General features: G+C 39.3%; 1 protein-coding gene across 1 annotated transcript in view; it reads right to left on the bottom strand.

Annotated features, from left to right (window-relative positions):
• PATJ (PATJ crumbs cell polarity complex component) overlaps positions 1-27,701 on the bottom strand; it is a 149,839-nt gene that overhangs the window by 87,172 nt on the left and 34,966 nt on the right. The window contains exons 19-27 of the mRNA XM_009808349.2: positions 14,816-15,025; positions 13,784-13,900; positions 10,507-10,878; positions 9,260-9,380; positions 7,982-8,138; positions 6,620-6,691; positions 5,572-5,749; positions 4,561-4,671; positions 3,025-3,102 (exon numbers count right to left, since the gene is read on the bottom strand). Coding sequence (XP_009806651.2) covers positions 3,025-3,102; positions 4,561-4,671; positions 5,572-5,749; positions 6,620-6,691; positions 7,982-8,138; positions 9,260-9,380; positions 10,507-10,878; positions 13,784-13,900; positions 14,816-15,025 — 1,416 coding nt within the window. The remainder of the gene's footprint in view (positions 1-3,024; positions 3,103-4,560; positions 4,672-5,571; positions 5,750-6,619; positions 6,692-7,981; positions 8,139-9,259; positions 9,381-10,506; positions 10,879-13,783; positions 13,901-14,815; positions 15,026-27,701) is intronic.

The following is a 27,701-nucleotide window of genomic DNA, read 5'->3' as shown; positions in this document are numbered from 1 at the left end:
TGTACATACACAGCACTTAACTGCATTGCTAAATTCTGCAGCATAGGCTTTTTATGCAAGAAATCAGAACAAGAAGTAACACTGAACATCAAAAAAGAAAATACAATTGTGCATGTACATTTACTTGTTGAAAAATACTTGTGTATCATCATAAACAGGAAAGTGTGAACATTAATCAAGGGTTAAAAATAAACATGAAATTATACCCCATTTCTCATTAGTGACTCAACAACAAAATTGTCTGGTACTGATAAAAGTCAAACTTTTAAATACGAAATAAGAACTCAGTCTTCTTAGTGCATCTATGAATATTTAAACATAACAGTTTATCTATATTTTGACTTAAATTTAAAAAAGAATGTGAATTATAACTTACGATAAAATTCTATTACCTCACATAAATACAGGCAGCTCCTATAATGATGCATATAGCGGCGCATAGCAGGCATGAAGAACAGGCTCTGAATCTAATGAAAACAAGCGCTTGTTCATCTGAGCAACTGTTTTTATAGCTCCGAGTAACTGGATCGTGCCTTAGTTTGCTACGTGATTTCACTAAATTATGTTCAACTGTATCCCATGCAACCCCACTACTAATAGCAGGATGCACTTTAGAAAGGGAACACTGAGTATGATATGCCATTAGAGCAACCAGAATGCCCATAATTAATTTCTTCTACAGCTGGGAATTACGACTCAACACCCAAACAGCAAACCCAGAATAAAATTTTTCACTGTGTACAATGAAAGCTAAACCTGCATATGGATTTCTAAAATCTTGAGCCTAAATCTGTATAGAATAGTCTAACTAGCAAACTGCAATGCAAGCTACACAGAAAATTTTGTGAGATAAGATATACATCATCCCATCCATTTAAAAAACATTACAGGAAAGTGCTGCACTGAAGACAGCATAACAATAATAAATGAAATTAATTCAATCCAACAGTAGTAAGAGTGTGTAATAAGAGCACTTGGAAACACAACAGCCATTTCCCCAAAGTATACAACACAGTAAATACGCCTCCCACTTTTTGCTTGATGCCAACACAGGTAGAACCGTGCAAAATCCAGTAGATACAGGAAGTGCAAGAGGATTCACATTCTACATTACCAAGCAGGTAAAGATGGAAAACCTGCAGCCCCACTTTCAGCTGCCTATGACAAATGAGTAGAACCACTTTAATTTAGTAATAACTCATAGTCTAAATGTTGACCCTTGGGCTTTTTTAAGACCTTAAATATTTGTTAGAAAGTCTGTGTGAAATTACACGAGACACCTAAGCTTATCCAGCAGTTTGCTATGGCTCAGAAGGACAAGCTTCTCTCATCCCTCCTGACCTGCTGAAGAGTCAGATGAATAAATTGTGCCAGAGTACTCCATTACACCATGTTTTTGTATTAACACAGGTCTTTCCATCACAGAGGCAAAAGCGCAGTGTACATTGCCAGCCAGCAAAATAATGTTAATATCTGGTTTGTCCACAAGAAGCTCAATTGTTTTAAGTGGTTTTATATAAATTACTTCAAGTGATCATTTTTAAACAAACAGATCAATAGAAGAGGATAAACACCAACAGATCAGAGAAAACCTTCAGTATTGAAAAGATAATTCATCATACAGGAACAGGCAGATTTTCCAGCTGGATGTGGCTCCTTTCAAACCAAACTCTTTTGTGACACTTTGAAGACTGGACTAGAAATATCATTGATTCCCCATAGGGACACGGACTAGTAATCCACTAATAGCAACTCCTTCCAACTCAGAGATGCCCCTACTGTAGCACAGTATGACTGCTTTGTGAATCAATGTTCAAAGCTAAAATGGAGCTACATATTTATGCACTGAAGCTCTTCTGTATTCCACCCACCAGTTTACAGCACCAATGGATGAAAAAGGTTTGAAAAAGATTAGGCTACCTCTTTAACCTCTGAACGCTATAGAATGCAACACGCTGGAGTCCTAGAGATTAAAAGGCAGCATGTTGCAAGAGGATGAGCGCTTTTGAGATTAGAAATATAGATAACAAAACCAAGAAAAGGGGATTGTAACGGCATCATTATAAGTATTATCCACTGGCATGAAAGCACGACTTCAACACCTTTCTTGATTTTTTTGAATGACTGAGCCTCATAGCTTCTGTGTCTAACAGGATCTGAATGGAGTCTTACAAAAACTTTTGGAGGCAAGAGGGCCTTCTCAGTTATCCACCACACACCAGACTACTGAGTAGGATCAAATGAAAAGTTCATCGTATTCGTAGTTGGCATGCTAAACTGCACCGGGCAAAAGTTATCATCTGCACTAATTCTGTCTCTGCTCCTCCAGTTCTGACACACTCAAAGCACCTGACTTACACTCATCAGTCAGCACAGTTCCCACAGGAAAATACCTAGGCCATTAGAGCAATCTGGCTGGGAATGAGAAATTAAATTTTTCCCTTATTGCAGGAATTAAAACAAATCCACTGGTTGAGACCAGACAGATTTTTTTCTCTTTTAAATCTGCTGTGAAGTTGCTTGAAAGTTACTGTACAGTAATTGCTTCACAATTAGCTGGCCAGCTACAGATCACTTGGTCATTTCCTCGTTTTACACAGCAATGGGAAATGTAGGGGACGTAGCGGATTTAATTATCCTATAACATGATTTTACTGAATTTCAGCCAGCTACACATTAAAGATATCATTTGTGTACATGTTGTTATTTCTCTGTTTCTACTGAACGAGAAAAACTAATTTGCCTCCACGTGGAGCAATGCAGGTACTTCCAGAAAGATGCCAGTGAAGAGCTGCAGTAAGTACAGGGTTTCAGCACCCAGGGGAGACCCACAAAACATTTGTCAGAAACCTGCCTCGTATTTGGCAGAAATTTGGCAAAAATTACTTGAATCAAAGATATTTCAACAAAATACTTCAAATTTCATTTCAGACTGCAGAGGGGGCTTACCATAGAGTTATAATGTATGCTATTGTACCATTTGATTTAGTAAAACTTGGGTATAGCATTGAATGGAATAAATACCTTTTCACTCTTATTTTCTTTGTCTGCATCCTGATCTTTGCTGACTTTGATTCCCTTAGGCTGTATGGCAGGGACCACCTGAAAAACAATGCATATATTATGCACATTAGAAAGAGCATTATAGCCACAAAACAAACATCCAAAAGTTAGGTAATGACAACAATAAAGCTACCCAGTGCACTCTTCATTTAGCCCCATATAGAAGGGCATTGCAGTGCAGTCTTTAAATTACATTATTTTACTGAATTTACAAGCGTTCTCTACTTTTTTTAGTGCTCATTGTTTGATATCTAGCCCCATCTCTTCATTCAATTAAACATTACTCTGAAGTCAACAATATAGATGTATAGCCTTGATACAGAGCTCAGTATGGACTGCTGAAGTGTCAGTTCTTAATTATTCAGATAGACACCAGTGTCCATGCACACAGACACCTTATAAAAGAGAGCGTATTTAGACTCCACGTAATATTCCTCCTTGCTGTCCTTTATTCTTTCAAAATGTAATATATTCCCACTCCTCTGGGCAGCACCTTATTTTGGTGAATGGGAGTGGGGACTGCGCAGCACTGCTGGAAGTCTGTCAGTGTCCAGTTTCCTATAGCCTGCAGTTCAAAACAAAGCAACTCAAATTTCAAGTTATCCGGCTTTCCCCTGATCTCTCTAGATTGACTAGGAAAGTAAGTTTCAGAGATGCAGCTGAACACTCGAATGTCCTGACAGGTTTTTTTGGATCTTTTCTGCGAAAAAGCCAATACAGAAAGGGAGCCAGCTCAGTTACTATCACTGTGATTTTTACCATCACTGCTCAAGTACCTTCCCAGCATAGGTGGTGAAAGTCTTAATAGATTTTGAAAGACTCCCTGCAGCACTGGAAAAATAATGGACAGAATTGTGTCGGATTTGTCTACAGTTGTCAAAAAGATCTCCTCAGGTCTACTAATCCACCAAATCTTCCACTTAACTTCTCAGATTATACCAAAAGTACATAGAAGTCTTGAGTTTTTTGTGTGTACTCCAAGGCAGGCAGAATTGTATGCCTTTTCCTACTAAGGCATTAAAAGGTTTCTTGCCTTGGTCTTGAAGATGGGGAGATGCCTAAAATCTCTTGAAAGTCAACCTGCTCCCAAATAACTACTTCAGGTCCCTTTGGTGACACATTTTACATGGAGTTGCTAGTGTGAATCTGACTAATTTTAATTACACTTTTGTTCATTTGGATAACAGAGTATATTTTTAGATTATGAAATATGAACAAATTAAAATACACAGGGACAGACTCAATTACACAGGTGGGAGAACTGAATTAACACCTAGTCAACAGATTTACATCTACTTGATTTACATCAGAGAAATGAGGTTTCAAATCAGGCCAGACAAGTAATCAATCAATCATGTAGTCTATAAGCCGAAACTCTGACAGAAAGGATGGACACAAAGATTTATGGAACTTGCTGAAAGGAATTTAGCCAAGTTTAAAATAAGATGCATATTACACATTTATTAAGTTTTGGAATAAAAATAGAAATAAACTTACTTTTGGTATGTTAGACAAACCCTGAACTACAAACACGACAGGATTTCCCGCGTTCTTGATAGCTTCTACTGCTTCCTCGTGTGTGGCATTTTGTAGGTCTATCCCAGAAACCTAACAAACAATGTTTATTTTTATTAGGCAGCTTGTCTTTGGCACAGAGTCATTACAAGAGATCACAGACATTTGCAGATTAGTGTGTCTGAGGAAGGTACCAAAAGCAGTCAAGAGAAATTATTTGTAAAGTATGTTTCCATGATGGTTTAAGGAAAAGTATATTACTTAGTATTCATAATTAAAAGATGGCCATACATTTCCCAAAGCAATTCTTCTAGATAAAAAACATAAGGAATAAGATTGTCAGAGAGTGCTAGATATAATGCTAGGTATAATACAACTCTCTCAGATTTTACCTGTTGTGAACTAAACCTGTTTTGAAACAGTTTTTCAAAACATCACACACAAACCTAAAGCACATACAAGAACAGCACTATCAGCTTGGGAATCCAGATTTAGAAGTATTCATCTGGAGAAAAACGAGTAAAAAAAATCAACACAGAGTCAGAGATGAGAGCCAGGAATGGTGTTCTCCCCTATGGCCAGAATCAAGGATTTCCCCCAAATAGCAGTTAGACTGTTAACTACTCCAAATTCACACACGCAAAATAACAGTATAATACATAATTTCAGTATGAACAGTCTATGTTCTTCTATATAATATAACTTATGCTTATAAAGCTATGCTATAACTTATTACTCATTTATATGGGAAGAGGACACTCATTTTTTTCATTTCCCCATCAGATACTAGGACCGATCTTTTCTTAAATATAGAGGAGAATGTTAAAAGAGCTCCATAGTCAGACCTAAAAAAGAAAAGACAACACCAGGGGTTTCTTTTGGTTTTCAAAACAGTGTCATCAATACTTCATGAAGTGGTGGCAGTCTCCCCCCAGGGCTGTTTGACTCAATCTTTATTTCTTAGAATGAAAAGGTAGGTTTATCTGCATTTACCTCAAGTATTTTATCTCCAGTTTTTAAAGCCCTTGTTCTTCCTGCTGGGCTGTCTTCCAAAACTTGTTTGATAAAGATCCCTTTAAGTTCTTCTCCATTCTTCAGGCGCTTTATGACAGTTTGTCCACCAACAATACTGATTCCGAGAGACACGTGAGGATCTCTAAAGATCTCAACACTGAAAAAATACATGCAGTAGTTTAACAGCTTGAAACAGTTTTTTTAAACTATAAATGCAAAGCCTTAAACAAATGTAAGCTTCTTGTCTTTCAAGAAGATTTAATAGAGTAAAGGGCTGAGAGCATTCTTAAGCTTCTAACTTTAACAGAGGCGGCTTTTTACCCTCAGTAGACCTCATCCGACAAAAAGAACAAAATCCTGCTGCCAACCCATGCCCACTGCTCTTCCAAATAGGCTTTTATTTCAGAGGAAGTCAGGGTAAAACAGGCAGGTCTTCAAGTAAACACTCATCGTTTTCAGTTTGAGCAAATTGTCTGGAAATGGCAAATACTGCAAGTGGCATGCCAGACAAATAATAAAACAAAGCGTTTCATACAACTTTCTGAACACTGACTTCAGTGTATCAGATGCATATTAATCAGCTTAAGCAGAAATTTTCTGATCATATTTTACTTAGGACCATAAAAAAAATTCACCTAAAAAAAGTTTACAATACAACAAGGATGTGGCTAAAATTTGGCTTGGCAATTTGGAATTCTGCCATTAAGTTTAGCAGAGAAGCCATGGAAAAGGAGACAGCAGCACTATGTGCATTGTTCACACCTAATAGTTATTAAATGAGCAAGAACTTGTAGGTCATCCACAACGTAAACCCGCCAAGCTTTCCCAAGTCAGCTGTATAAATAGAAGGCATAATTCTGTTGAACATCTGTTAAAAATTCGCTGTTTCTAAGAAAGCCCAAGGTACACAAGTACCTTAAAGTTATTGGCAGAGGAGGGGAGAAAAAAACCCACAAGAACTAATCGGGCTCACAGAAAAAAAGACATAAGGTAAATGGGAAGAAATAATGTAATCATATGAACATACGTCCGTGGTGGTCCCCAGTGGCTGAAGTTCGGAGTTTCTTCTCCTTCTCCTTCTTCTCTCTCAGGTAATTCACTAATTGGGGGCAGAGGGAGGGAAGGAAGAAAAAAAATAAAAAAAGGCATCACCCGTGCCAGGTCTCAATTCCTTGCATATTTTGTATCTGGCAGTGAGACTGCAACGCCTTCTCACACTGTCCAGTTTAAACCAAATGTGCAGAGTCAACAGACTAGACAGGAATTTTTGTATTTAGTTTTAAATGTACTGAAAGAATGCTCCAGAAATAAACATGATGGGCAGACCAAATTTATAAGCTGCTCTGTGATATACAAATCTGCGCTGCATTTACTCATTCAGAATGACTGTTTAAGCAATTAACGTTTACTTTCTGAAAAATATGCTGTGATTCTTATAGAGGGATATAAACATGATAAAACCAGTCTAGCTGACCAGAAAGCAGATCATGATGCAGCTGGGAGAACAGATCCGGTGTGTTCCATTAAACACCCCAGAACAGGGTGTTAATTAAACTTTTATACTATATGTGACTCACCTATTCACAGAATAGGAAAGGAAGTATGGAACTGCATGCCCTCACAGAAAGGTTGAAACAATACATCCTTGCGCACATTTTCTGTAGATCCTGAGAGCTGTAAATGCTACTCTTAAATTGCAAAAAGGAAGTAGGATGCTGGAGAAATAATCCCCTCACTTTACTGTTGAGCTGCTTTCCCTCTGAGCGAAGGTTACAGATGAATTAGGGAAGTACTGAGGATTTGAATCAACAGGCCCCAAAAGCAGATCCACTACCCACCCACTCAGAACTGGTGGGGGAAGTATGGGGCACTTGACAGATGTGGCAAATACGTACGATCAGTGCCAGCTCAAGGCTTCCCAGCAGCACTGGCAAGACTAAGATTTCCTGCACAGGCTTGAGAGCCATGGCTGAACTGCTCTTCCCAAAAGGAAGAACAAAGGAAAGGGAATACCAAGAGGACAGAGCTGTGATAAGGAGCTGCTAAGGGGAGAGCTCCTTAAGCAGTAATGAGCAATGCTGCCAGTAAAGGCTACGTCCCTCTCCTCCAGGCCACATCCATACTCCCCTCACTGTGGAGTAAGTGAAGCAGAAGGCAGAGCCATTTGCACTTTTCCATCACAGTACTCAGGAGAGGAAATGTAGGAAGTAAAGATTCCATAAGGTTGTAAGGCAAAATTCAGCTCCTTGGGCAAAAGTCATAGAACTGGCCATCTACGTACATCTTACTGTTTCACACAGAGTTTAATGATTAGTCAGCTAAGTTAAGCAAGAAGACAGTTAAGATCATTAGTTGAAAATCTTCCAAAAATTTAATTCTTTCTCCATACCTGCACAATGTTGCTCTAGGCTGAGCTAGGGTGGTTACTCTCCCAGATACCATGTTCTTGGAAAAAACATAATCCTCCCCTTTTATTCCTTCCTTTTCAATAGCTTCCAGATCAACAACAAGCCCAGGTCCTTCAGAGTCAATCTGAAGCTTTGTACCTGAAGAAGAAAAGGTGTAGATGTGAACTTCTGCTTCCTCTGCACCTACCAGTTATCACCCTTGGAAATAAACCCCTTAGCTCACCATGCTCCAAACGTGGATGTTGTGTGATGGTCAAGAGGCTTAGAGATACCGAACATTCACTTGTGAAGGAAATTTAAACCACACTAAACACTTTCTTATAGCACCTTGCCTCTGATGTACATGCAGTCAAGTAGTAACGCTGAATCTTTGTGGAACTGAGACATGCTTAGGTACCACTTAGATGACAGACGCTCCTCACAAAACCACGTGATTAGAAATAGTGAATCCATCCTTTATGTAGGGAGAGCGGTGCAAAGCCTTGCTCCAGCATGGAACCCCATCACACTGGGGAAGACTGATGTAATTTTGGTGACTTAAGTATCAACATTAATTAAACTACCAGAGCTCCTTGAAAGAATCGTCAGTCTGCCACTGTAGCTTACACAGTGTCTGCTGAACAAGATGCAGGGGACAAAGAAAGGAAACAACCCAGCCTCCTTTCTCCCAACCAGTGAGTGTTATCTCAGGCAGGTTGATAAATTTATTTCCCCGATGATCTACCAAATTCTAAGCATCCATCTCTGGCCACCTGACAAGGAGAAAGTTTGCTCACGAGCACCGATTACAAAACCAAGATATGAGGCCATTACCTACCATAGAGTTCACTTGCAAATTTTGGTTGTGGTAAAGTTATCTCCACAGCCTGCCACTTTTTTTTTTTTTTTTTTAAGTGCAAATATCTATAAAATCAGCAATCAAAAGTGACTGAGACAAGTCCCTGACAGAAATTACAGGTGTGAGCTATTGTACTTTTATGCATGGAGTCCTACTGTGGACACAGCGACACAGAAGAAAGTGATTGTCCACAGGCAGGACAAAGCTGCAACCACTTTCAATATCACTTGCAACAACTGCAAGTAAAGATTTGGAGGAGGAAGCACGATCATGACGCTGAAACCTCTTCAAAGCCAGACTGTCTTGAGCCTGCAGAAGTCTTCATTTGAATATTGTATCATTTGAAAGAATTTGTGTTTTGGTATAAAATTTAAATTTGTAAATATAAAATTATAAAATAAAGAAAAAACTTCTTACAAACCTAAATCCATCTTGTTTTTTGCTCCTGACTCAGTAGTTTCAGTATCAAATATGTCTTTTTGGTAGCCACTGTGTGCTGTGGTTCCAGAAGATAGCGAACTTATACTAGCATTTTCTTCACACTTCAGAGGAGGAAAAAAGTAATTAAAGTTAGAAAGCAACGGTATCAACTTATACAGGGGTATTTGACATGAACATTGATTTTTGCAGCAAATGTTCATGTTTTCTCAACTACATTCATATTTATTCAGATAACCATGAAACACTAACTGCTCATTTATGCACTATATTAAGAAAAGGCATGAAAAATGTTATGTGCAATTGCAATATAAAGCAACTGTATCTTTCTACGTGCCTGTAATCCAGACAAGGAATTCTTTACTCTTGCTCATTTGTTGTTTTTAAGTGACAAATGTATGAATTTAATATTGTGCACTCTGCTATACAACTGTCACTAGAAGCTGCATTTTAGCCTGTTTACGTACACAATGCGTAAGGGGACAAGCCAAACAAAACCTAAAATTCTCTATGGCTGTGATCTTAAATCCTTTTCCACTTCAGTTTTTTCATATGAAAGCATATATCTCAGAAGCTGGTGCATGGAAGGCTGATATCACTTTTTTCTTTGGCAAGTGAATGAACAAAGACTCAGAAGGAAAAAAAATTCTCAGAATACTTGAGGAGGACATATAAATAAGAGTTTCGCAATTTACCGGAAGCTCTGTCTCCTTCTACTCCTTCATCTGTCAGTATGCTTGTTACAATTGCTTCCACCATGTCATTTTTCGTCCAACTGCACTATCATCTGGCTCAAGGAACTGATTTGGATTAAAAATAATGAGGAAAAGAGGGAGCTGCTTTCACTGACATTGCTGCAGAAGCCCCATGACTATTAAAAGCACCAAGTGACATTCTGCTATGACTGACATGCACCATATTAGTAGAGCTTGCAAAAAAGAGTTGAGCACAAGTCAAAGATGGGAAAGAAGACACAAGTACAGGATGCCTGTAAATACACCAACCACAGCATGTACCTCATTCGAGCTGTTAAATATGCAGACACTAAGTCACAAAAAGAACCTTCCAAAATGTACAAAAGGATAGACTGGTGCCTTTTAGAGCTACCTAGATCTTATCTGGTAATTAAAACACTAAAAAGACTCCTTACAGAGTTAGGTCTGGAATTTGCCTTGCAGTATGGGTCCCATGGTCAGGGAACAGCTCCGAGACCAACACAGCATTCCTTACCATTTGCTCCGTATTGAATGGATATTCCAGAGACTGTTTCGGACTTAAGTTCACATTGGATCTTAAGTCTTGTATTTCAGTAGTCTCAAGTTGCTTTGCCCATCGTTCCGTATCAAGGTTCCTCTCTGAAGTTGCCTTCTGTCCACATGATGCATTATATTTCAGAAAGTCTGAATCTTCTTCATACTCATCATCCACCAACATTTCCCGTTCTTCATCCATTTCTTCTGTTCTGGGTTTCAGAAATTCATGCATCTCCCAGGACTCCTTCTCATACTCATTGTCATTTTGAGAAAGCTGAAATGACCTTCCCAAGTCCAAAATTGGTTCATCAACAAGTTCTTCTTTAAAAGGTGTTTCATCTCTGAAACCCTGCATAAAACAAGTACAGGAATATAGATTTTTACATTATGTTTCTTGCTATCTCTTTTAAAACTATGTTTCATGTTAGGCCCATATTAAAATACAACCTGATTTTTAAAGTGAAAATCTTCTACCTTTTGCATTTTTCTAAAAGAAAATGCACGCTCTGACTTACGATTTTAACATAAAAAGTAGACATTGAAATCTTTTTTTAAACAAAGAAATTTACGTTGCACAGCTTAGATATTGCTGAATATCTATCCATTCAGAATAACCAATCTGGACTGAAGTTAGGGAATGGGAATTATTAAATAACACTAAAAAAATCTACGGGAAAAAGTATATATAAATCCAGCTGAAGTATCTCTGTGCTCCAGACTTACCTGCTATTGCTCTATGCATGCATGTACACGTCTTACAATACCAACATCAGTTAAATAAAACACAGCCTGAGAGTTTGTGTATGTAACAGTATCAGCAATAAAAAAAAACAAAACAAAAGCCACACTCATTTGTCCCTCCCTTAGGTATTGCATACAATTTTAACCTGGGGGACAGGGGAAATGGATGACCCAGATCCTCAAAAAAGAAGAAAAAAAGGACATAATTGACTGTTCATTATCTAATATCCTTACTGCTTTAAAGGGAAGAGTGCTCAACTTCCTACTGAATCCAAACCACAGGGCAAGGTACAAAAAACCCCAAAAGAACAGGTATTAAAACCCACTCTGGAAGATCTCGCTCAACAGTTCTTTTTCTGGGATTTGTCACGTGCCTCCTCAATTTCCAATGCTCTATGTTTCTCCTAAACTGAAAAGGGTGCTATTCATTGGCTCAGAGTGAGTCTGAACAGGCATCTGAAATTTTACACCTTGCACTGCTACCAGAAGGCTTGCAACACATGGAAAGCTTTTCCTCCCTCTTTTTCAGGCCACCAAATATGTATGCCCAAACCCGATCTCCAAGGCACTGAGACCCCAAACACTGAAACCAATCTACAGATTCAGGGGTCCTCAATCAAAATGTTTTTCTTTCTGCTTCCTGCCCCTTCGCAGAATCCCCAAGGTACTTCACCGTTTCTGACCTTTAGTGTCAGAATCCTGTTTTGTTAGGTTTGTACAAATGCAGAAGAAAAAAACCCAGATGCTGCCAAAATGTTCGCATAGTTCAAATGAAAGGCAGAAAAGAAAACAAGAGACAGGCAAGAGCATAAGGAAACAATGCAGTAATACTAGCTGGCATGAAAGCAGAGCATTAGCAATCCAGAAATGAGCACATTTTTCACAAGCATTAAATGTTCCTTTAATCTATTTGCCCTGTGTACCTCAATCTCAAAAAATATCCAGTCTGAAGAGATTCTAATTCTCTTCATCTTTACTTCATTTCACCTCACTTCACTTCTGCAGCATCATTCTCCAAACACTTCTGTAAGAGGCACCAACTTCATCGTTGTATAAAACAGTTGACTTAGCTCAGAACCACACAGCAATTTGTATTACCATCTCCTGGTACAGCACTTAGGTATGTATAATCACAGACTGCTGCACTGCAGTAGCAGATGCTACCAATGGAATAGGGAATACTGCAAATATGACAGTAAAGTCTACCGTTGTAGCATATAAAATCTCCAGGTTCCTTTTTTTTTTTTTTTTTAAAGTCAGCTTTGTCAGCACTATGCTAGTGCATAAGAGTAGAAGCCATCATGACACACCACGCTTGGCTCTTATATGAGCAGGTAAGATAATAAATGGATGGAAATTTTATACTACTGCTCTAAGCTACTATCAATGCTGTCATACATAAGGTAAAACAAAATACAAGCAAATACCTCTGCATATATTTTGTACAAATCAATCATTCAAGTTTCTATATTCAGCAGGACTTTAAGTACTTTTAAATAAAGTATTTTATCTTAATAACATTAGTTTTATTTAGGAAGCAGAGAAACTATCTGAGCTGACAGAGGACTAATTACTCTGCCAGAAACCTGTCCTATGCACCCGGAAAACAAGCTCCATTCTACATCATGAAAATCAGTAAATATCATGTCCAAGCTGACTTCTACATAGTATACCTACATCTACCCCGTAATATTGCTCCTTTTGGTGGTTCTAATATACCGTTTCAGCATTAAAGATATGTTTGTGTCCAGAGACAGGTAGACATATTTAGCCACTAGAAAATCTAGAATTTATTTTTATTACTGTATTGCAGTTCTGGATGGTCCTTTACATATTGTCTTTTCTGGTCTAAAAAGAACACATTTACCAATGTGAATTAGTACAAATTTGCAAAGCACTTGGGAACAGATGAAAATTCAAAAATATCCACACATCCCTCATTCTACACAGGTCAGTATCGCAATATTATTGCCTATTACCCTGGTATCAGAGTTTCTCACTATCTTTAGTGCCTCATCTTCCCACAATAAACAGAATTATTTCTCCGAGAAAGTGAGGAAGAGAGTAAAGAAATCATTCAAGACCACATAGGAAGTCTATGAAGAAGAATAGATTTCAAGCTTGCCTTATATGCTAGGCTACTTTTTTGTTTTGCTTCATTATAATAAGAAGTGTTCTGCTTCCATATCTTACTTTCTTCACAAAGAAAGCTGAACAAACTGCTTATGGCTAGTAATAACTATTTCATATCCAAGGTAATCCAAGGTATTTTAATGACATAGTAAATTTGATAAGGCAGTCTGGGAACTGCATTGGTAAGTGCTATGCATATGCTTACTGTTCACAATACAATTAGTATACAGTTAGCTGTTAAGAGTCTTTTTCAGAGGGAATCCAGCCTGAAGTCTATCCGATACTTAGGTCTGATCTGAAGGACATACCACTTTTTTTACTTTAAAACATCATTTCCTGTCCGTATAAACATAAGCTGAACCAAAAGAGTAACCAAATACCTGTGGTGCTTCAAGTATTATTGAGAAATTAGTATTATCTATTGGTTCTGGAGATCCAGGACTGGTTTTAATGTTGCTGGAATCCACACTGTGCATGTTCTCCTCTTTGCTTTCTCCCTAAGAAAGGCAATCAAAATGATAAGTCAGAAAAACAAACAAAAAAACTCCCACATTTTTCAATAAACTAAAAGGGAGAGGCAGAACTAGCCATCAGAAGAGAGATGGGAAAAAGTTACAGAATTATAAAAAAGGGAAGTCATAAATGGAGAAGATGAAGACACCAGCTTTTATTCTTTTAAAATATTAGTACAGATAAAGTTTAAAAAAAAGGGTTGTGTAGGAAAGACAGACAAATACAAGGATATGAACAATGAAATATCACTTTCTAGAAAAGGAAAGAATATATTTAACAGCCTTCCTACATTCCTATTTCACCACTCCTCTACCACTTTGAATTACAAACCCTTTCTATTAGATGGTGCTTTACTTTAATTAATTTTGCCTGGGTGCCCTTGATGAACAATACTGCAGTGTTCTCAAGTAAACTAGTGTCTGTTCCAAAGCCCTGAGTCTAGAAAAAGGAAATTCTACTTGAATTTACAGTCTTGACTTCAAACAGATTAAGTTTCTTTGATGTCAGTGGAGCTCAAGCAAGCACTTAGCAGTGTCTTAGAGTGAAATGGACTTCAGCACATATTTAACTGATTTGCCGAATTGCTCGATCCATGTTACACCTATGCACAGGGCCAGTATGCACAGGTTTGCCCAGACACGCCTTCCAATTCCATGTGGATGTTCTTTCGGGAGGAACTTGAGAATGCTGGTTTTCCAGTCAGACCTTTTGGATATTGAGCTGCCCATTTGCCAGCTAGCCAGAATTTCTGGACACGTCGAGGTGTATGCATAGCAACTTAGTTGCTTTCCACATGCATACAGACTTCTACCCTGAATTTCCACCCCACCCCAAATACAGCAACCCACTCTACATTTGTCATAGAATCAAATAAAAAAAAAGTTAAAATCAGTCCTTACCACCAAAGGCTTGCAGATTCCAAGAGAAACTGTACCTGGGGGCACAGATTTCAACACTTCCACTGCCTCTGCTAAAGTGACACTGTCCAAATATTTCTCATTTACAAACACCAAGCGATCACCTGGTAAAAGCTCGCCCCCACGTTCAGCTACTCCACCTGCCACCAAAGAGCTGATCACAATGGCTGTTCTTGTTGGATCTAAGGGATCCTGGGGGAAAATAAGAAAATAAAATAAAAAAAAAAGTCAAAGCCCCAGAAAAATTATTTTGAGTATGTAAAGACCACTTAAGCACATTCATCATCTAATGCTACAGAACTGAAGCTTGCTGAGACATTCAAAAGGACTATCTACTAATACTGCCAAGGCTTACAGTTTACAAAAAGAAAGGTTTGCAGTCGGAAGACATTCTGTCACTTGCCTAATCCATTAAGAAATTTTAAGATCTGAAAGCTGACTGATACCCTGTCTGCCCTCTTCTTACATACACAGAAACGGCCAGGCCAACCTGCAAATAGAAAAACAACGCTGGCACTCTTCCACAAGCCTCCATCCAGCCTGTTACGTGCTAATGTTACAGAAAATAACCATTCTGCATGCCATTTAAGAGCTTCATAGCAGCAAAATTGATGTTAAAAGAAATCAGTGCAAGATTAGAAATTTAATTAAAAATATTATTAAATTAAAATTAAAAATCAAAACCAAATCATTCAAGAAATAGCAGTATACCTTTGCTATACTACTGCAGTGATCCTGCTTTGTCAAATCTGCATGACAACTTATAAAAGACATTTTCTCCACCCACAAAGCTTCCTTAACAGAGAATACAGGGGACAGCAACAGAAGAGTAACTAAGATTATTGCTGAAGACAAGGAACACTGTAGTGGTGAATACAGAGGAATGTGAAGTAGAAAATATTATACACATTGGAGAGGCTGTAAACTAATGCAAAGTTATTCACTTATTTTTTTTTTCCAGTATTAGCCTTTGCGTTGTGTCATGTACCATTTCTATCATGCATTCAGCCATTTAAAAATTCATCCTCAATCCAATTAAATGATCGTAAGTTATTATATAGTGGCAGAAAGATAAAAAAAAAATTATGGGTTTTTTTTGTTTCCTTGTTTGTTTTTTGAAGATTAGAATTAGCCTTTCTCCCCCTTGCTAAGGGCTCATAAAGTTCAGAAAGGCTCCTTGTATGCACTGGGTCTTCAAATGCATAATCATGTACTATTTTTCCCTCAGGACTTGCATCTTATTCAGGGCACGGGGAGGGATAAAAAAAAAAGGGCAAAATTCAAATCACAAAGACCACCATGAATTCAGCACCTCAGTGTTAATTTGAAAACAGGAATGCTTTTTTAACTCTTTATTTTTATATAACTATACATTGCTTTCCAAGGGAACATGTGTTTTTAAGGTATGTGCAAACACATGAGGCAATGAATGTAATATCTGTAAAGGGCTGAAATTAGAGAACTGTAATTTCAGTTCAGCAGGAAGAGCCATGCCGAAGCTGAGTTCAAGTAAATATGTATTACTAATAATTCTCTCCCGTTCTACTGCTTAATCCTGCCATTTTACAATCTTCCCAAACACTGGGTATCTGCATCGTACAGAAGAGGCTTTCTTGCGAGTATCGTGCCTTGATAATCAAGCCCAGCAACCTCCCTCCGCTGCGCAATGGTGTTCTGCCTACTGAACCCGTGCCAATATGCTTGGGCTGTCCGACTGTTTATGCTCAAACCTGCCTCACACAATGCCGAGGGGAAAGGCTTCCATTTGTTTCAAACAGCAAGCTATCCATGTTCTGTGTACACTTTGGAAATTTTTAGAAACAAAACAAACCCAGAAGCAGGAAGTCCAGAAGAAGAATCCAAAGGATTCCAAGATGTAGGAAAAAAAAAAAAAAAAGAGGTTTTGCTTTAAGAGTGTTGAATTTTGAAAATGTAGTTACTGCTGCCCTTTGTGTAGCGAGCCAGCTTTGCCTGCCTTGCCGACAAAACCACGTGCCTAACCATCCTGATGACAGCTGACCACAGAACAAACGCTCCGTTTGACACAGACTTTTGAGATGTTTTTAATTTTGGGGTTTGCTCCAATGCAAAATAAAAATAGCCTTTTGGACTTCTCTGCAAAACCAGGATCGTGTTGAGACAGCCACTTTCGAGCAAGTAAGGCACCGTTCACATTAGGAAGGGTTTGCTAATAGAACTAAACCAGCAAGTTTTCCTATCATGGGCTCATCTTGCCATGGCAAGCAAGGTTTATGCTGGTTCCCTAAATGGGTGAACGCTCTCTCAGCAAAACTATACCTTCGCTGACACAACAGCTTTTATAATATGACTTTTGCTAGCTTAGCTATATTGATAAAAAATGAGCAAAACAAAACCAGCACTCGTCCTTACCGATGCAGATAAGCTGACAAAAAATTGCAAGTGAGTGACTGGCCCAGTAATTATGGCACTGGCTGAGAATGTGGCAGAACCAAGTTCAAATTCCTGTTCTGTCTGATCCAAAGCTGCTCTTTTTTGGTTCCAGGTCAGAACCACTTAAGTAGGACATGGGAATCTCACCATTAGCTTCTTCTACACAGATATTCAAGGTCAGTGGCCTAACTACCACATTTCTGATGAGAAACAGTCCCGTTTCAACTTAAGCTTTCACTGAAATAACAACATTTTGGCTTCAATAAATCACCATGTTTTGGTAAGAGATAATTTAGCTGAAAAAGTGTTCCAACCAACTTTAATCCTCATGCTAAAAATGGAGATAGAGTTCCTGCAAACATACATAGTTCCTATGCAGTAAAGTTTCGAGAACAGCATGGTTATCTTTGCTGCTTTGCAACATGCACGAGCGTAAGCCATGTATTGGAATTGCTTAATGAAGAGCAGCAGCAGAAATCTCCTTAAAAAAGGGGCCCACATTAAAAACTGTTGATCAGGCAAACACAAAACAGGGGTTATATTTACACTGCTGTTTTCAAGCAGAGGGAGCTATTGCACAGGAAGAGAAGAGCAATATAAACTACACAGTGACAGGGCTAAGCCAGTAATGTGAGCAGTGCTGTAAAACCCTGAGTGTTTGTTACCAGTGACTGTGAATCGCAATGCAATTGCCATGAGGAACGCAACAAAAGCCGCACGTGAAGACACAGACCTACTGAATTTCAAGGTGTAATCATTAACACATATTCTCTATAATTGAACATGAGAGTGACTGTAACTGTAGATTACACTGTGCTTTTCTTATCAAAACAAAAGGAGCAATGTATTTTTGAACCCTTGCCTTACAATTTACTCACAAACCCAAATGCACCTTAAAGAACACCACCTGCTATAACAAGACAGCAAACACTGAATCCACATTCACATCTTGTAAACAGTGAGTACAACTGGACTGCGTAGGTTGTTGTCTTGTTTTTGAAAGAAAGCAGTGCTAGCAGCAGGCTGAAAAACAGATTCTTACCTTCTATACTAACTGCAAAAGGCAAGTTCACTCCCACAGTGGCCTGACAGACTTCGGGGCCGCCTCCATGTTAACAGACCAGCTAGAGCCATTCGAGGTTAAAAACCAGCACTAACTGCGACTGCACACCTCCCCTAAGGCTTTTGATTCATTTTACTTGGCTCACATTAAGCCAGATAATAGTGATTTTTAGTCACTAGCAGTCAGGACTGGATTTCAGTCTCTGCTTTAAAGTGAAAGGCTCCTTTACTCGGATGGAGTTTACAGGCTGGGAAGAAATCCCCTCCCCAAACCCAGAGCTAAGATGTTGCTGTAATGGTACTCGGCTACAAAAAAAGAAGTGACTCAACTTCAGGTTTAAGAAATTATTATCCTTGCACATGACTTTGCATTATAGCAGAAGGAGTGTGCACAGGACAGCCCATGCAATTTTGTCATCTTAAAATGGGCATGAACTGGGCTTGGTACATTGAAAGAGGAACTTTTAACTTCAGTTTACTGAAGGATTCCTTTACACAAACGAATCATTTATGAACAATGAGGAAAGGAATTGGACTGCAAAGTAAGGCTATCAGGGGACAAAACCCCTTAACTCACAAGCACTGACACAAATTATTTTTTTAAAAAAGAATTACATGTAAAAAAGTTTGCCAGTTGTATGAATGATGAAAGTTGACCGCTGTCATGCACCAGCAGCCGTGCAGGATGCTGGCCTCCAGGTAACCCTTTGAGGGACTAGTACGTTGTAGCTGTTGTCTTTTCCTTTGTGCTCGAGCCAGCCATTGAGTATATGAACTTGTTTAAAAGTCACAATTTATTCATACTTAGCACACCATATATTTAACTACGTTGAACCATAGGTTTCCCCTTCCCCCCTACTGCTCCTCATCAAAATCCACAAATGTTTCCTGGAGTCCAGGTGTCAAATTTTTCTTCGTATTTTCAGAGCCTCATTTGTTCTGGATTCATTTAGCAGTGCAGAGTCAAGCAGGGGCCACTGCAGTTGCTGCCTCTGGGATCCCTGGATTCAGAGCAGTATGAAGTCTCTTAAAAACCTGAGCTCTGCTAAAATGTTAAGAGTCCCAAGAGCATCAAGTTAACAGAGTCCTACGTGCAATGCTGCTGGAGCGCATAACTTTATTGTGGCTTCAAGTGAGGGATTCGAGCTTGCCATGGGCACCAAAGATTCACACTCAGTTAGCTATCAGCAGTCCTTAGGAAGCAAATCTGGAAATATAACCAATACAGCTTACCTCTGTCCATCGCACTGGAAAATTAAAATGCTAACAACCGACTGACTCTTCCTCCTTTCTTACCAAAACGTGAGGTTTCTGCAGCAGCCAAGAGAGGGCACTCCAGGCCAGCCCAGCTCCCGCACTACCGGAGGCGTTTCATGCTCTGACAAGTCCATCCCCATCTGTCCGGCCCCGGCACCAGCAGAGCCTTCGCTCTGCGCAGAGGATGAGGATGAGGAGCAGTCTGGCCTATGCAGCAGACTGTAGCTATAACTCGGTTGGATGTAAGCGGCTACCACGTTTTCTGGGGTTTTGTTTGTGTTTTCCTTTTTTTAAAGGCTCATATGAAAATGTAAGACCAAGCTGCGGGTGACTGACATTTACTGTGCAAAGTCACTCTCACTTAGTTACAGGCTATATTAGTTTTGGCATCACTTAAGATCTAAATTCAGCTAGCCTGACTTCCTAGAATATTTTAGCTTTCTTCAAGCAACAAACTGCCTGCTGCCACAAAAACACTCCTCTGAAAACACACATCAAAAATAGCATGGCAAAGGATCTCAAAAGAAACAGTTTGAAACTTTTTTTCCTGTACCAATTTTGATTTATCTGAAAAATTTTACAAGTGCCAATTTGTATACTGCAGGTTTTTGCGAGAGAGCCAAAACAAACACATGTTAGAGCTCAGAGGTCAGAGCAATCCAGCTTCATTACATTTTGCATGGGACCACTTCCAGGTCTAACATACATATCCATATTTAAAACTCTTCAGTTTGCAAGTGAATAAGATACCAGACTGAAAGACTCTTAAACACAGCACTGTAGCATACTGTACAAGGAACATACACTCGTCAATGATGAAAAGGACCAAATGCATTTTATGTTCGTCTTACTATTATGTAGAACAAAGGCAGAACTGTGCATGAAGTAATTTACCTGTATGCTCAGTATTGTGAAATTACTCAAAATACTCACCCATGCTCTCATTTTGTGAAGTGCCACTCCTTCCCTTTGCAGAGCCACCCACCACATATGCACCAACAACACCAATGGGATGCAAGAGTCAAGAACAATAAACAACCCGCAGCTTTTTCAAAGGCACCAAGTACTTCCCAACAGAAGAGGAAGAGCCAGCTGTGAGTGAGGTCCAATTCCCTCCTTAAGGTGGCCTCAATTTAGGATTGAGACTCAAGGTCCAAACCTTCTGTTCATTCACTCCAACATATTTACAGGAGTTGGCCATAGGAACTGCCAAAGGTACTCTAAAGCCTGAAAAAACATCCCTGAGGAAGTGCTCAACTAGTTTTTGTTAGATCCACTGCATGGACAATCAGACTGAAATTCAAAGCATTTAAGACTTGTTGCTGCCTCTTCCACTCGTATTACATTGCAGTCAGCAGGATTACTTAGGAAGAAGACTACACAACACACACCCTCTGGCTGCACCAAAGAAATAAACTACAGGCTGATGTGCGGAAGTAATACAAACTTAAACACAGAACGATATTCAAGGAGGAATGCTGAACTTTTCTGTGATGTAAGGCAAAGCACTGCAAATAAAACATAAGTATTTATTGATCTGCAGTGAGGGAGTAAAGCAATGAATTTCAGAAGCTCTAGTGTGCAGTCAGCATTAATCAAAACTTCTGTTACGGGAAATGTCAGCAAGGAAACAGGAATTCACAGAGAAAGAAAAAAAACATAAACAAAACATACAGAGCCACACCCAAAGGAGGAGAGAGAACAGCAAAATAAGAGTAGGTGGCACAATGGGTTTCCCACACTGGGCTTTCATCATCTGCGATCTGAAATCATATCAGTCTTCTACAGCAAGAATGAACATGGTGGCCAGCAATTACTCAAACCCACGTAGGTCTGGCAGAGCTGGCAAGCACTACGCTGTCAATGTTCATCTGCTGCGGAAGAGGGATATGCAGCAGATAGTTGGGACGAAAGTGCCTCCAGGGAATGATCAAAAGAAAAAGATCTTACATGCTACTCCTATTCTCAAATAAAAAGATCAAAGATAGGCACCGACTATGGTAGTTTTGAAAGTGTCACTGTGCAGTGGACTCAGGTGCATGTCACTATCCTTTAATTTATCAAACTTCTCAATCAACCTAACGTTTCATCCGCCTTTCATATTTGCTCTCAACAGAGCTAAAGTCACAGGGATTACATTCATTAGACTCTCTTAATATCTTATATTTTCAGACTTTCCAGATCCAGAAAAAACACACTGAATGCTGACTACAGGGAAAAGCCACAGAGATAAGAAAAAAACCCCCTGAACTCATAAGGAAACGGAGGAAAGCCACTGTGTGGTGAGATAAAGAAGGGAGAGAGATGTGTGGGAATAAAGAAAAAATACCGATGAGCCAAGGGAAAAAGTATAAATGGTATTACCTACACAACCTACACTCAGTGGTCTTAACGCATATTCTGGGTTTGATCAGCTTTCAGATTCAAATAATCCCTGAACTGAAAATCCAATAAGGGAGCCCAGCAGGCACTTCCACCAGTTAGGTGTGCTGGCCTCAACACTGTTAACAATCTGTAGAAGTGCAGTATGTGTTTTCATACAAACCAGAGCTCTCCTCTGTGTGGAGAGCTTGCATCATAAACAGCAAACACATGAATTATGGAAGATTTGCTACAGAAAAAGCTGTGAAAGAAAAGTGGGAAGACTGGACAGGCCGTTTTTTTGCCACAAGGATTTGCAAAGAGTGTCTGGCCCAAAGAGGACTTGCAACAGTATGGATGGTGGAAAAGACAGAAGGGTGGGCAAAAAGGTTGCAGAGAATTTTAAGGCTATTGCAAAACGCAGTGAGAACAGACAGAAAAACTCCAAGTGCAACAGTACTATTTGGATTTGGGGAGCAGCATCTTCCAGGAGGGTGAGGTATTAAGAAAACAGAATACCTCATAACTTCCATGAGTTTTCAGAATTCTTCATGCTTATCCATCAGCACCAACGTATACCTCAAATCTCATCGGTTCAGAACAACAGGTTTGGAGCTGTCTGGGTTGAGCTTTTACACGCCTATTGCTCCATCGTCTTCACATGCTCACTGGAAGACTAGCGCAGGTTTTAGATAAGCAGCACTCAGTTGCACAGTTTCCTCTTGTCTCATCTACATTATCTTAACCTTGCTGAGATTTGCCAAGTGTTTAACAGAAAATCTAGCTACAGTTTTGTCCCTTTAAATTCTCGCCTTCTCTTGCAGGCAGAAGACATCTGTGGAATAATAATGAATTTCTTTGGTTTGGGGTTTTTTGTTTTTATTAAAAGCTATTCTTCCTAGCAGGAAATGAAAAAGAACAACCAGATTGTAGAATTTGGGGGAATAGGGAAAACATTTCTAAAGGTTAATAATAATACTGCTTAGCATTTATTTCAAGGATATGCGACAAACCAAAGAAAAACAGATGTTCTCAGTAATGCTTCAGTTTCTCTGCAAACTCAGGTATTGTCCAGAGCACCGGCTGTTGCAGCTCACAAAAGACAGGAGGGCTGCCCCTAGGACATGCCACTCCACTCTGTACATGAGATTCCTTCCTAACTTCTCACTTAGACTGATGACCTACCCCCAGCCCAGCATCAGGGCATATCCAAGCCCTAACGTGACTTCCTGCATCCACGTTCTCCAGCTTCTCTACCTCAGCAAGCTATTCCTGTGTATCTGTCCGTATCGCATGCTGAGATACACAGTCCCTTTGATTTCTTATTAAAGTCGTTTCTGGTCTCCCAAAGCTTTTAGTACTGCTGCACCGAGGTTTTGGAAACCACTAATCATGAGCACCCTAGAAACTTTACCAGGAATGTGCTCAATTGCATTCACCAGCTCTTCGATCCTGAAAAGTAGCATTTAAGCTGAACTCCAAAAGAATTTTTTAAAAAGCTACACTGAATTCAATTCATGACACACTATTAAGAATTATTTTACAAATGAAGCAGCTTAGTATGATTTAAAGGATGCAGAACTTTCCCATAGGGGGAGAAAAGCAAATCCTCCGTGAGATGAGTACCAACACAGTTGGTACTGAGGCTTACAGAACTTTGATGTTAATGAATGTGGATGGGTTGTAGAGATGGGAGAAAAGCTGCCTTTATCAGTTTTCCCAGTACCAAGCTGATAGCCATTGTAAAACTGCTTTTTAATACAGCTGTGCAGCTTTTGCCAGTAAGCCACAGGTTTCCATCACATGATCAGGTGAAAATGTGCTTAACAAGGATGTGAATATGATTCTTTGTTCATAACAAACTTATCACAAGACAGACAAAGCTCAAATTATCACAAGAGGGCAAACGTTTAGCTAGCAACATGTCAAAGCATTCCAGCCTGCATCTCACTGTTGAATAGTCCCAAGAAAGAAAAAAAAAAAAAATAAGTTGAATACCACCTTCTACAAATAAGAAGTCAGTTTGCTTTTTTGTAACTCTACATCTGGAGCCTGTTTGTTTGGGGCATAAAGAAAAGAGGAAAGATATTTGGAGACACTTAAATTGCTTCACTTCCTGCCGTGAACGACTATGCAGTGATTTTGTTATAAAAAAGAAAACAATTGTTTCCCATGCTCCCTGGGAGAAGGACAAAACATAACCTGCTGAATGTGCAGCAAAAAAAAAGACTTCAGTTCAACAGTAGGAAAAACCGCTAATGATAATGAAGATAAACGCAGGAATAAGGCAGCTGTGGAGTCCCTATTGCTAGACTACAGTAAGAACCCCTTAACCACTGACCCAGGCTGACGAAGACAGGCACACTTCATGCTGTTTCAGGTCTGGGTAACATGAAGCTCATACAGCGCTGAAATGCCTGTTACTGCTTCCATGGATGGGTAGATATTTACACCCACGTCAGCATGGACCACTCGGAGCAGGTGAGCCTGTGAGCTCCTGCAACCCAACAGATCTGTAGGGCAGCCGGGTACTGTGCAAAAGCAGCCGGGCACTGGGGACGTACTTTTCAAGCACCGACGGAGAGAAACAGCATCTCACAGGCATTCCTAAGAGCTATGTAAAATGTCCACCCTCTCTATTCCAACCCTCGCTCTCTCCAGTTTCATGCACTTTAAAACAGCTGCTTTAAAATACTCTGACTTCAAAGCACAGTAAATTAAGCTCCACATAAAGTCCATTCAGCTTTTTCTTTAATTTGATAAAAGCTCATCAGACCATTCAAGTTACCTTCTGGTCAATACTGCCTCAAGAAATCTGCAATTCAGCTACCTGTGGTTTTTCCAATATTTCTGTAAAACATTACTGACAGAATCTGTTGGTCTGCATGCATCAGGTCTTTGCTAAACACTGTTTCAGGGCGGCTCAAGGTACCTTTTATACTAGTGTGATCTGTTCTTTTTCTCTAGAAGTCTTCATCTTGTGTGATTTTTCTTTCCTCTTGCTCTAATGCCCTGGGAACACCATCATTTTTATACAGCATTTCTCCTCTATTTTAACCTGAGGACATACCATGGCCTTTTCTGTTTTAATTTCTTTCTAAGAAAAAGGATTGGTCTCAATAACAACGGCTTAGCTCTTGACTTGCTGGCTAGGAGGTTTAGGTTCAGGCTAGACAAAGTTACGTTAAGCTAGATACTTTCACATCTATTGACAAAGAACAATAAATATGGTTACCGTAGCCCCTTGCATCACAGATGATCCTAAAGCACTCTACAAAGTGTACTGCATCCCTCATTCACAATCAAAACATACTTGCCACTAACTGTGCCAGCAATACTACATAAAAGTTAGTTAAGAGGTGAAAGAGAGAGCAACTTCTCCAAGTGAAATTACAAGGAAATTAAGGGAGGTAGAGTATATTGCTTCACAGAGAAGTTGGCCAGAAGACCAAACAGCACACCTTTTTAATGGCCAAAAGGGGGGCAGGGTCCCTGTTCAAGATAGAATCACCAGCAATGCAACGCTGCTTCTCAGGTCTCTGCTGAGCACGATGCGTTATCAGCTGAAAAAGGCACACTGCACGCAGAGCCTACCGGCACGGCTGCTGCTCCCTCTCCTTCCGCAGGCTTTTCATCTAAGCATTATCAAGAAAAAGCAATGCCTAGCCCAAGAGCTTTGACAAGATCCCAACACAGTGGTGACAACAGAAAAATACACGGAAGATTTCATTTTAAGACCTCTTCAATGTTTCTTATTTAAATAAGCCATCACACTGGGAGAAAAATAATCCAGTGAAACCGGTCATTTCAAGAATACGCAGGATCAGCCTCCCCACCCACCTCCCCTCTCGCCAAGTATTGACCTTGCTAGCAGAGCAGCAGTCTCAAAGATTTTAGATGTCCTACCACATAACTATAAATTAGGGCACTCAGCAAAGGAGAAAAAAGATTTTTTTTTATATATAGTGATCATGGGAAGCTTAAAAGTATCCTCTAGAAATAAAGTCCTGTTACGGCAAAGAGGGCAAGTCTACTCTTTCTCTAACGGTATCCCAAAAGTTTTAGGAACACGTGTACAGGCCTTCCATGGGGACCTTATTAAAAAAAGAAGGCGCCTCTGTTTTAAGCATTTAAATCCCTAAAGACAGACAAAAGACAACACAGGACAAAGTAGAAATACTATTGATTATGCATAATTGGTATAATTAATTTGTAATTAGTTCATTAAAATATATAGGCATTGGAATTATGCTCGTACATTTCTGGGAATATCCTGCAAGTCACTTGGGATATGCTTATCATTTATTTGATAGATGAAACATTATTAGAAAGACAGCCCATTAAAAATTAATATACCAGAGTAATAACTTCTCGATCTCAGCATCTCAGCATTCAGTTTTCTATGTACCCAGATTCCTGTTCTAACTCACAAAGACCTTATATTAATACTGTTTTTCAGAGCGTGACTTGGGAAGCACAGCATTTTAGACAACTGAGGCACAATATCCTTTACGCCAAGTATGTAGTCAGTTTTGAGAAAACAAAATGACAAATACTATAAATTATATACCATGAGAGTATTCAGCACCACATCTAATTCTATAATCAAAATTAAGACAGACAGGTAAAAAGCCTTGTGCTTCAAAACAAATACCAAACATGAATGGAAAGCAGTAGGAAGAAACTTCCACAGCACCATAAGCAGCCTGGTCTCTAATTGCTTAGCATTCTTCCACTTCTGCAGCGCATCTGGCATCACTCACTGTCATAAATGAACATGTCTGTATCAGCAGGATTTCAGCGGTTCTTAAATACTGCAGGTAACAGTCACCAGTCTCTGACAAGAAGCGACTGAATTGGGCTGGTATACACTGGTACTGCAGTAGCATTTCAAAGATGTTATCATACCTTGATGTAGGGGGAAAGTGAGATGGAATAATAGTGCATCACTGTTTTTTCCCCCCCGAACTGTTACTTCACTATTCCTACTGATCTTTCTGAAGTGCCATTTCAACCTACAGAAATAATTTGATCTTAAAAACCCAGAACACAGTCACGTCACTTCCAAGTTGGGTACATAACACCAAAGTTTAAGGAAACTTCTGTAACGGGGAGAGAGAGAGAGAGAGAGAGAGAGAGAGTCAGTCCTTATGTGTGCAATTATGAGCACCACGAACACGCCTTCTGTTCAGTGTCACCTCTTAAAAAGTATTATCCTCCCCACCCTACATCCATCAACACTAATTGGAGCCTAGAAAGGTTGGTCTTTCACTGATGCATCTGATGCACTGATCCATGAAGCTAGGCCATGTGAATAACCATCTTTATTTAAAAAAAAAAAATTCTAAAAAAAATATAAATCATATGATTACTCAAAAAAAGCAAAATCAACAGTGGATATGTAAGGCAAGTAGTGTCATTTGGCATTATAAGGCATGAATCTTCTCTTGCAAAACAAAGTAAGTGCCTAAAAAAAACGTTCATTTTTTAAAGAAAGGTAAAATTGCAAAAAGAAATGTAGAAAACAGAGTTCGGTCTCCACGTCCTTTAAGCCACAATTAAATACTTCACTGTAATTTTGTGCTTCTCAGCAAATCTGCTTTAAGAATTCTGAACAGTCTCCCAGGAACCACATACTACTTTTTCCCCGCCTCCAATCTAGCATGGACAATTATTTATTTTCTTTGCCTTGCACTCAAGAATGTGATGGATGTATTTACATAAACACGCACACAGTCACAGATATCTCTATATAAAAATTAATCTGCAGATGATG

This window comes from Gavia stellata, chromosome 10 (genome assembly GCF_030936135.1).
Source record: "Gavia stellata isolate bGavSte3 chromosome 10, bGavSte3.hap2, whole genome shotgun sequence".
Classification (NCBI taxonomy): domain Eukaryota; kingdom Metazoa; phylum Chordata; class Aves; order Gaviiformes; family Gaviidae; genus Gavia; species Gavia stellata.
This window is presented reverse-complemented; position numbering and strand designations above follow the sequence as displayed.